The sequence below is a fragment of the Xenopus tropicalis genome, chromosome 5 (genome assembly GCF_000004195.4).
Source record: "Xenopus tropicalis strain Nigerian chromosome 5, UCB_Xtro_10.0, whole genome shotgun sequence".
NCBI lineage: Eukaryota > Metazoa > Chordata > Amphibia > Anura > Pipidae > Xenopus > Xenopus tropicalis.
Genome location: NC_030681.2, coordinates 50,519,648 through 50,531,679, shown reverse-complemented (window position 1 = coordinate 50,531,679; position 12,032 = coordinate 50,519,648). Strand labels below are relative to the sequence as shown.

Genomic DNA, 12,032 nt, shown 5'->3' with positions numbered 1-12,032 from the left:
CACCACAGGTAATTATAAATATAGAAAGGAAATGTTAGTCATCATCTTTTAATCACACAGTGTCAACACATTTATTTAACTTTTTAAACTAAAAAAGGCGAAACAGCACACTTCTTCCTCACCTAAATTTTTCAGTTATCCGGTGCAAATTTCAATAGTAATCACTTGTTACAATATTTACAAAGAAATTCTTTTGACTGGTGCTGTTCATTACGGACTTGGCATCATTTACATCAGTGATCCCCAACCAGTGGCTTGTGAGAGACATGTTGCTCACCAACCCCTTGGATGTTGCTCTCAGTGCCCCCAAACCAGGTAGTTATTTTTGAATTCCTGACTTGGTGGCAAGTTTAGGTTGAATAAAGAGATTTAATACCAAATAAAGCCTGCTGTAAGCTAATAGTGTGCATAGAGGCCACCTAATAGCCAATCTTAGCCCTTATTTGGCACCTCCATGAACTTTTATGATGCTTGTGTTGCTCTCCAAGTCTTTTGACATTTGACTGTGGCTCACAAGTAAGAAAGTTTGGGGACCCCTGATTTACACAAATCCATGTCTTAGTGGAGCTTACAATCTAAGGTTCCCATTACATTTCCTATTTACATTTCCTATTTAGTTACTTCAAAAGAAACATTCACCTACAAAAAATGGCATTAAAATCCTTAAACCATACTTCCCATCTTGATATTGGTATTTTAAAAATGGTTCTAAATAGAGAGATTAATAAGCAGATAGACTGAAAAAGTTATTGTAATTAATAAAACCTTTTGTGTAATGACAGATAGATTCCTGCCCACGCAGAAAGGGAATTACGAGACTAGCCCTTAAACAAGTTTGGGCAGCAGTATAAGTCATTACAAGGATCAGAAATTAAATTAAATCTGCAAAGTAAGATATGATAAACATTAACATTATACATATAACATATAAACATTTATAAATTGCCTATTTTTGTTCAAACTTTAAGGAGACATATCCTATAAAAATGATGAATGTAGCAGTGAATTATACTCCTCTAGATATAGAAGGAATATGCTTAAAAAAAGTTGTGTTTCAGACTGATTTAGTGAGAAATTCCACCAAAACCCCACTAATCTCGCCCATTTGTTCCATTCTCTGCTGGCTGAATTCTCTGGATGTGCAGGGGAGCCGGCGGCACTCAGTACACTGCACTGTAGGATAGGAACCAATCAGCAGCTAGGCTGACCTGATAGGGAACTGAAGCCTTCATTTCAAACACTGACAGAGAAGCAATAGGATCTATAAGGAGCTCCAATAAAGGGGCCATTTTCAGAGATAGGATTAATGTTTAGCCCAAAGTGAAACCAGCATCATATATTATTCATAATTGCCTACAAGATTAGGGGTTTCCCATTTATCCAATATGTCTCCTTTAATCTATAAAAGTTCCAGTCCAAAAACTGTACATACAATCAAAAAAATTCCATCAGGCACAAAACCAGCATAAAATTGCAGCAAACATTAGGTAATAGGGATGAGCCTGTCTCAGAAGTAACGATGCACTGGGTCTATGGCGAATGACAGAAAACTACCCGGTCCTGACCCTGTTTTAATGGGGTATAAAAGAATAGAATTTTCATAAAATGGCCTGTCTAGAATCACTGCAACAATGGCACAGGCCAATGTAAGTTTTTTAACTAGAGCATGGGCTGTATTGATCCAGTATCGATCAAATGTAAGTTGTTACCGTTTAAACGAGCCTATTTTTTGATATTTTAAAGTAGTCTTAATTTTAAAAAAAACTTCAGATTCTAAATAGGATCTAGTCCCTTTCAAACTTGCCAAGGGAAATGTTTTAGATGCATTAGGTCTCCATAGTAAAACAGTTGTTTTGGGCAAAAAAAAATAAAGAATATGTTTTGTGCATGCACAAGGAAATACTATCACATTGTTATATTTCCTAGCTTTCTTTTCACAAAGCGGCAATGCTTTATGGTTGAGCATTTAGACCCCAGTGGTTCAAGATTCAATGTAAAACCTATTGTTTGCATTGCTGCAGGATTTTGAGCTCTATATCTTTTGCACTTACAATGAAGGCTGCCTTGTCAAAATATATTTTTCTACCTTCCGTTTTTTCTGTATGTTTTAAGCTTATTCATGGCCAGAGGAAATGCCTCCAACATAACTATAGATCATTAATGGCAGCAGTAAAGTGTTGAGAGACGGAGGATTTCAGTGGCAAAGTAGTTTGTTTAAAAACGGAAAAGAACGATTTAAGAAAATAACTCAAATAGGGAAAATAAGAAATACAAATGAAGATAGGACTTCTGCCCATTAAGAAATTTATTATATATTTCCTAAAGTTAACTCTATTTGTTTCTACTGAAGAATATGAGCAAAAACTACAAATTTAATTTAATGTTAAACAGGTAAATTGCCTTTTGCTGCAAATATATTAGAAAGAAAATGTTATCTCATGCATTAATATGTATTTATTAGATACAATAAGCTTGATTGTCTTAATTGTCCTGGAACTTATAACAACTATAAAAATATAACTATAAATATACACATGGCATGCCTCCATTTCACCACAGCCACATATAAACAAGGTGCCTTCAATACTGTGGTTCATTCTGAACATGAAATGAAGAAAAGACACAATAGGGGTTGGCTGATGAGGCACAAGAGCTCCCTAGGTTTGGTTGTAGACAAATCCACTTAAAAGATCTGTTCTTAAGTTGCACAAAGTTTCTATGGACTTCTATGGTAACGCAACTAAAAAATTCTCTAAAACTCTGAAGTGACAGAAATAATTCAATTTAAAGTTAGAATGGATCTAAGAAACTTTGAATTTTTTGAAATTTGAAAATATTTCTGTCAAATCAAAATAGCAGCAAATATATGTAAACATGCAATGAAAGTGTATAACACAAAACACTGCAAACAGTTGAGAGAAAGAAATACAAGTATACTAAAAAAGATCATGTTCACATCTAATCACTGTCTACATTACATTATCTTATGTGTAAATGAACATTATATCAAGATTGTTGTTAGTTTTACCATTTCCATTTCCAAGCAGGATTGCATAAACATGCTGACGGACTGGCCTGTAGATGAGAGCTTGTCCCATAATTTCTGAGTCATGTTCATCTTCCAGAGTGTTACTGCAATCTGTCTCCCCAGTTAACAGGATTTTGCATACTCCCGCCATTTCTCCTTTGCAGCGCTTGCTCAAGGCAGTCTGCACAGACCAAAAGAACTCAATTAACATTCATCTTTATAATGCCAAAGATTAAATTTTATATAAAAAAAAAAAAATATATATATATATATATTGTAGAGTGACCACTATTGATATTGTAGCAACTCTTTTGTGCTTTATACTCAGCAAAAAATGTCAACCATAAAACATGACAGAACTCTAGGGCTTATTTAATACCAAGTCACTACTCAGAAGTACGCCAGCAATATAAATACAATAAATACACAACCCCTCAACCATACCTCTTTGCTAGCATTCACTGCAGTGCTTGCTTTGTTCTGTAAAGTGCACATGAGTGCTTCAGTACCTGCTGTGAACCAAATTCCACAAACCATTTAAAGGGCCCCATACTATGTCAGCATGGAACCTCAAGGGTACAGGTTGAAATCTTTGTTGTCAAAACAAAAATTAGCAATATGGAAAACACCATACTGAACAAAACATACAAATGTTACATAATCTGCCTATGCCTTAAGTTATTTGTGAGCAAACACAATTGTTTAGGTTTTTATTAACTTTTCTTGCAAACAACTAACTTCATAGGTCAATGAAGTTAATTAATCGCATTGTTATAATCGTGTTCTTACAAATCTGTAATAATATTTTCAGTTAAAATAACATAAGGCTAGAACTATTCTGATCATTAAAAAAGGGGTCAAGAGCAAAATTTGTGAAAATGCCTATACATAAAACTAAATTTATAAATCCAATTTCCTTCTTTTACTTCTCAAGGTGTCAAAACATTGGAATTATGAACCATGGATCCTTGAGAGACTGTACACATTGTACATGGATATATACCCATATGTGTTAAAGTTCTGTGAACTCAATTAAAAAAACAAAACAAAACAATACACACAGAATAACTGGTAGATCAAAAAATGCACGTCTACAAGCTCTGTAAGTCTTCTTATATGAGGAGGTTAATTACCTGAACAATGTCCTTGTATGGGCAGACAACTGATTCTATGATATTTCTTTCTGCATTTCCCTGTGGAAGCTCTGAAAGCCAGGGTGAATTCTGTTGTGGTAAAATATATAATGCTATTCCCTTTTGCAGCAATGTCTTGTCAAACCAGTGAGGCAACATACACTCTACTTGGCTCAGGCCATGTTGAGAATGCTGTAAATTTGAGATAAATGCAGCCACAGCACGAATTACTTGGGCTCTCCTATTCTGGTCAGAATTTCGCAAAGGATATGATGCCATGCATTTTCTCTGAAAACATGCCACCATTTTTTCTGGAATTACATCATTACCTAGTAGGCAAGCAAGAAGTGGGAGATCAGAAAGTCGGAGGCTCAGTTCTCTACAGAGGTTTTCCCTCAAGTACATAATGGTTTCTAGACTGGCTAGGCAAAGCTTTGAAACTGAAAAGTATGGGACAGTATTGAAGATAAGGTAGTCACTATCCTCGCCTAGTATTCCAAGGCACTGGTGTTGTAAACCATATGCAGCCACTTCATAATCACCTTCAACATGGGAAAGAATTACTTCTTGCCCCAAAGACTTGAGTGCAGACTTGGTGAAAGTGGAAATTCCTGAGGGGATAAAAAACATATTTCGACCCGGTTGCTGCCCATTTGCTTTAATAAAATCAAAGATTTTTGAGATCTCATTGTTGTCCCGGAGTCGTCGTTTCACCCATTCTTCCCTCTTTGTCTTTTCAATGACACCATCAAAGATGAACACCAGCCGAATCCCAGCTGCTTGAAAAGCAGAGATGAATGTCTGCAAACTACACAGATATTCCTTCCACTGACCTCCATGAACCCAGTCATTTGGTGTGTACCAGGTTCGCAAGCACCCCATTGCATCAACGACAATGGTAGGAGAGCTTTCAGGATTAGAAGATTTGTGTCTAGCGGCTAGTGTCCTTAGGTTGACTGTGCTGCACACATTAGAACAGGAATTTTGCACAAAACTTTGCAGTCCTTTGATCCCCATTTTTAAATGTCTAAAAAAGAAATAAACATGTTTATAGGCATGTGGTATCAGACTGAATATTCCATTTAACTTGTAAATACAAACATTTTCTAAAACTCAAAAATGCTTGTTAGTGCCATATTGGTGGAACACCCATAAAAGTGAGGTGTATCTGCTAATACCCTGGAATTCTAGGGGAAAAAATTTGGTTAAAACGTAGTAATTTGTATGGGTTTTTGTGCCTTACACATTGCACTTAAGTTAGGAAATGAATCCTATTGTGCATTTCTCGATAGATGGAAATATTTAGATACAGCTATGTGAAATGTTATTTTATTTATATACACATAAAAGCCAGACAGAAAAGAGCAAAGATGGGATTGCTTTCTATGAGCAACTGAAATGGTACAATTTAGCTCACGGGTCCAATAGTCTCTTCTTGTTTTCAGGGAGATGATTATTTTTGCAAACCATATTACTTTGCACTCAACCTGGTGCTTCCTAAATAGGGGCAGAATAACCCCATCATCATCGTTTATGTATATTGCTCCAGCAAGTTAAAATAATCAAAGTAGCAGCACCGCAAAGTACTCTTGAAATTTTTCACAATCAGTAAGCAGTTGTCTTTGTACAAGGCAAATATTGCACACCGTATGGTTTCCTGGTTACCTATTTATATACCTCTGACACATTTCCACAGCACTTTTTAAGATTATACATCGTTCTCAATAGTCCCTGCCCCAGTGGAGCTTACAGTCTAAGGTCCCTATCACATTCGTACACAGTAGGAGCCAGTTAAGCTACAGGTAATCTTTTGGGGTGTGGGAGGAAACTGGAGTACCCAGAGGAAACCCATGGAGACACAGGTAGTACATACGAACTCCTTGCAGATAGTGCCCTGGCTAAAATCAAACTTAGGACCCCAGTTCTGCAAGGCAACCACATTGTGCAGAAATATGGCTTTATTATTATTCCCTTTTTTGGAGAGCAGACAAATCTATTAGTACCCTGGTTATTTGTCTGTAATTTAGTTATGAATTTTATAGTAATATATTATTAGGCTGTTAAAATATATTTGGAAGTGTTCTCACCACCACTATCCCCTTTTTTAGGCATTGCACTTTATTCAAACAAGAACAGTTGAAAAAAACAACCAATAATTAACAGAGCAAAAGAAAAAGAGAAACTCCATTGTGCACACTTTTGAAACTTGGTGAGAAAACTTGTTTTGCTGTGTAGCCATTGAACTTCTTTGGCACTTCATTTTTCAGCTCTCATAGCAAAGCTTCGCACTGCATATATTATGGTGGCAAATCCTGATAAAGTAGTTTTCCCTGCATGAAAAGTATAAAACTGCCAAAAATTATTTTATTATTTTTTGTCCACTACCCCAAAAAAAGTAAATATCATTCTAAGTAGCTTACCAGGATAGATAAAATACAAATTTCAATGTTTTTTAATTTGTAAGTATAATTTCTATTAAAAGCAGTTATCTGAGTCCTGATAATATGTAGCAGAAGGCAGCTGATTAACAGCCTGAAACTGACTTCTGCTACATTGTTTCAAGAGTTGGAACAGAAACATGAACAAATACTGCTTCAATACAAACTACATTTACAAATTATTTTAAGGTCCCTAAATTAGTTCCCTAGCTGCAGTCTTTTATGCTGTGAGATAAGAAGCTCATTATACAGAGGGCTTCTAAGTAGACTGCTTTTTTTTAACTTGCTTGTAGGAACAGAAAGTAGAATGTTACTTTACTTCCACTTTTACTTTCAGCCAGGTGGGCAAAGGTGAGATAGATTTTGTAAAGTGGGGGGACAATGATGCAAGGGGGCGGGTCGATAATAAAAGGGGCTGGTCAATGACACAAAAGGAAGGGCGGACAGATACATGAAGGGACAGTGTCATTATTACACAGGCTGGAAATGTATTTTAAGTGAAAACATTATTAAAGTATTTCAGGTGCAAAAACATTTTATTTTACTTTTTCCAAAAGATGCAAGCCATACATCTATATATATGTAAAGGCCCTTTAGATCACATGTAGAGACAATTATCAGTAAATGATCAGCATTGTCTATTTTAGTAGCCACGACAAGTAGCTGCTACTAGTAGCTCCATGTGTCTGCACCCTAAGGGCAATGGCACATGGGGAGATTAGTCGCCCCGCAACAAATCTTCGTTGCTGTGGGCCACCAATCTCCCCGCAATGCCATCCCTCCGGCAAGAATGTAAATTGCCGGTTGAATGGCATATGCGTCGCTACAATTTTCGGAAGTTGCCTCTCACTTTGGGCAACTTTGGGAAATCACAGCAACATGTATGCCATCCCACCGGCGATCTACATTCTTGCCCGTGGGATGGCATTGCGGCGAGATTAGTCACCCGCGGCAACGCAGATTTGTCACGGGGCGACTAATCTCCCCGTGTGCCACTGCCCTTAGGGTGAAGACACATGGAGCTACTTGCAGCAGCTACTTGTTGTGGCTACAAAAATAGACAATGCTGATCATTTACTGATAATTTTCTCTACATGTGTTTTAGCATAGGCAATTCTCAGTACTATCTATGGCAGGGTATTTTCTGTAGTAGTAGTCGTGAAAAAGTAGCTGCTACTAGTAGCTCACTGTGTCTTCACCCTTATATATAGGCTTTTTGATCATGGATTTGCATGATCTAGAGCAGGGATCCCCAGCCTTTTTTACCGGTGAGCCACACTCAAATGTAAAAAGACATGGGGAGCAACACAAGCATAAAAAATGTTCCTGGGGGTGCCAAATAAGGGCCGTTATTGGCTGTTTGGTAGCCCCTATATGGACTGCCGGCCTATAGGAGACTCTGTTTGGCAGTACACCTGGTTTTTATGCCTCTAAAATTTCCCTTCAAGCCAAGAATTCAGAAATAAGCACCTGCTTTAAGGCCACCGGGAGCAACATCCAAGGGGTTGGAGAGCAACATGTTGCTCACGAGCCGCTGGTTGGGGATCACTGATCTAGAGTTTAGTTGAAAATACTTCCATACTTCACAGGTGTCACAGAGGGGTATGGAGCGTTTTTGTGTCGTCGAAATGTTTGTGTTCAGTTGGCCTAAGGGTGCAATTTTTTTTTTTTGCAATTGATCAAGATATCTGTACTACAATAAAAAGCAGGAAACAAACTCTAAAATCATCATATTTACAGTAACTGGACAGCAATTGTGAACTTGTATATTTGTATCTGACCAGATATAAATATATGTGACAGTTTATTTCTAGGAATAATTCCTCTTATTACTGAATTTACATATTACAGTACATGTGCAGGACAAGTCTGACACTGCGGATGGCAGCATTCACTAATAGCCCTCACTGAATAAGGAATTTTTGATTGTCATACTTTAAGTCGGCTTTAATCAGTAAAAAAAACCAATAGGATTGTTTTGCCACCAATATGGATTCATGCAGCTTGGTTAACATCAAGCACAAGCTACAGGGGAAAAGGAAACAACTGAAACAAAAAATCTAGTTATTTACTTAAAATTGACTCTATCTGTGATGGCCTTCCCATAATTCTAAACTGTCTGGACAACAGGTTTCCATACATATTTTTATATATATATATATATATATATATATATATATGGGATTTTTTTCAATACATTTTTTCACTTTATTGCCAAGTCCTTGTGTGTGCGGCTTTCTGTCCATATATATATATATATATATATATATATATATATATATATATATATATATATATATATATATATATATATATATATATATATAAATAGTGTGAGATGCGCACCCATAACAAAAAAGTTTTTTTTTTTTTTTTACCTGGGTGCCAGACAGAAAGTCCATATAGAAAAGCAACAAATGTCAGCACTCACAGGATTTTCAAAATGCAGAATTTTTTTATTAAATATACTTTTGTTAATCTGATGAGTAGATATATTTTATTCTTACTTGAACAGGTCACCAGCCTATTGGCCCATATATTGGTATTGGCTGCCTGTTTGCTATCTTGCCTGTTACAAGATTCATTCTGGTGAATATTGCATTGGCCCTTTGATGCAGTTATCTCCCAAAGGGTTTGCATAGGCCTGTGATACAATTAGTCCTAAAAGGAACAGTAACACCAAAAAATGAAAGTGTATAAAAGTAATAAGAATAAAATATACTGCTGCCCTGCACTGGTACAACTGGTGTGTTTGCCTCAGAAATTTATATAAACAAAGCTGCTGTTTAGCCACAGGGGCAGCCATTCAAAGGAGAAAAGGCACAGGCACAAAGGAGATAACAGATAAACACTATTGTATTCTAGAGAGGTCATCTGTTATCTGCTATGTAACCTGTGCCTTTTCTCCTTTTTTCCAACTTTAATGGCTGCCCCCGTGGCTACACAGCAGCTTATTTATATAAACTATAGTAGAGTTACTGTAGCAAACACAAAACTTTTACCAGTGCAGGGCAACAGTACATTATATTTTAATTACTTTAAAACACTTTCATTTTTTGGTGTTACTGTTCCTTTAAATTAGCTCTATTAGCCCAAACCTCTGATGGGGAAAACAGTTTTTTTATTTTAAAAGCTATTTTTAATAAGCTTCCCTCTAGTCCTCTGGTACCATTTCAGATTGAGGGGAGATATGAGAATAGTAGCCTGGCTAAAACTGGACTAATTTCTAAAATATCCTGTGTCAGTCATTGACAATTAGGCTTTCTAAACTAAGTACTAAAAAGTGGGTCCTATACCACTGGTCCATACTACCTATACCACAATCATCACATAGCTTGGATTTTACTATTACATTTTATTCTGGAGGAAAAATACTTTAAAAAGCCCTATTATTCTTTCCCCCAGCAGCCCTGTACATACACTATGTTACTCCTAGCAGCCCTGTACTTATCACACTGTGCCACTCCAGCAGCCCTGCACTTATCACATTGCATCTTATGCAACTTCGCTGTACATATTACCCTGGACACCCACAGCAGCCCTTTACGAAACACACTGTGCCCCCACGGCAGCATTATAGGTATCACATCTTTCCCCCCAGTCTTCCTGTAGGTATCATATTGTGCCCCCACAGCAGCCCTGTACATATCTCATTGTGCCCCCACAGCAGCCCTGTATGTACCACACTGTGCCCCCACAGTAGCCCTCTACATATCTCATTGTGCCCCCACAGCAGCCCTGTATGTACCCCGCTGTGCCCTCACAGCAGCCCTGTACTTATCACACTGTGCCCCCACAGCAGCCCTGTATGTACCCCGCTGTGCCCTCACAGCAGCCCTGTATGTACCCCGCTGTGCCCTCACAGCAGCCCTGTATGTACCCCGCTGTGCCCTCACAGCAGCCCTGTATGTACCGCACTGTGCCCCCACAGCAGCCCTGTATGTACCGCACTGTGCCCCCACAGCAGCCCTGTATGTACCGCTCTGTGCCCCCACAGCAGCCCCAGACATACCACTTTGTGCCCCCACAGCAGAGCTGTACATTTCTAATTGTAGCCCCACAGCAGCCCTGTACATATCACACTGTGCACTCACAGCAGCCCTGTATGTACAGCTCTGTGCCCCCACAGCAGCCCTGTACATATCACACTGTGCCCTCACAGCAGCCCTGTATGTACAGCTCTGTGCCCCCACAGCAGCCCTGTACATATCACACTGTGCCCTCACAGCAGCCCTGTATGTACAGCTCTGTGCCCCCACAGCAGCCCTGTACATATCACACTGTGCCCTCACAGCAGCTCTGTGCATTTCACAATGAGCCTCTCCCCAGCATCCCTGTACATAACACAATGTTCCATCCCACCCATCAACCCTGTACATATTAAACTCCCATGAGTCCTGTAACACATGCCTATTGCTGTACAAAACAGCATTTTCCCCAAGCACAGGCTATATCCCTCACCTCCAGCAATTCCACTTCAGAGTAGCCCTCACCTTTTGCAAATGCTTGCTTATGCAATGCTGTACGTTTGTGTCATTTAAAATCTGGCCACCCACAATTCTACATTTGCTGTGAGGAATTCCAGGTGAAACAGTCATGCGACTAAGACGTGCGATGTCAAACATAGGAGTGGGGTCTAGCTCCAATCCCTATGCAGGACCTGCCCACATGATAACACCACATGACTATCCAGGAAATGAAGCTGTTGTTGCCCATACAGAGAAGGGGCATTAGATCTGAATGTACAAAGACCACAAAGGCGCAGCACTACGCTAGGAATGATTTGCAAAAAGTGAGGACTGCTTGGAGGGGGTAGTGGTGGAACCGAGGGCTGCAGGGGTATAGTGTTTCTTTTTTCAGTAGTACTAAGCAGCTTGAGGAGTAAACTGTAATAAGAACAGGATTACTGGAAACACGCAGGGTGATTTTTAAAGGGCTGCTGGAGCACATCATTTAATAAGTAGCACGTTGTGATATGTACAGGCGGGGCTGCTGAGGGAGATAGTGTTGCTTCTTGGTCAGTTTTATTTCATGAAAGGAAAGTCAGTATTTTTTGCAGAAAAGTGGAAGCTGTAGGTAAAGCATTTTCATTTTTGGTGTGAGACAGTTGAGTACTAAACTTTTTTTTTTTTACATTTACATTACATTACTGGCATGGCAGAAAAAAATTAGCGTGATGCCAATAGGTAAAAAAAACAAAAAAATATAGGAAGGCTGGTGGTTTTTTTTTCCCAGAAAAGGTGGCAATCCTACCTGTAAACGCTGTCCTTGCTCCTATGTATTTTTGTACAAGCGCTCAAGTTCTATTGCTGTATATAGTGCACATGCTTTGGACTACTTTATATGTATACATATATACATAGGCAATAAAGTAGCAGATCTTGGTGAAATGTGTGTTTTCACAAATGCTGACATTTTTCACAAATCTGGGTG

The 12,032-nt window shown here is 38.4% G+C and overlaps 1 protein-coding gene across 2 annotated transcripts in view; it reads right to left on the bottom strand.

The window, feature by feature from the left end:
- fam120b (family with sequence similarity 120B) overlaps positions 1–11,193 on the bottom strand; it is an 80,901-nt gene extending 69,708 nt beyond the window's left edge. For both annotated transcript variants that reach the window (XR_004222623.1, NM_001367998.1), the window contains 3 exon segments: positions 11,093–11,193; positions 4,162–5,188; positions 3,029–3,209 (listed from right to left, as the gene is read on the bottom strand). Coding sequence is in view for 1 of the 2 variants with exons in the window: in NM_001367998.1 (NP_001354927.1) it covers positions 3,029–3,209; positions 4,162–5,178 (1,198 nt within the window). In the remaining variant the exon portion in view is untranslated.
- Positions 11,194–12,032: the final 839 nt, after the last annotated feature.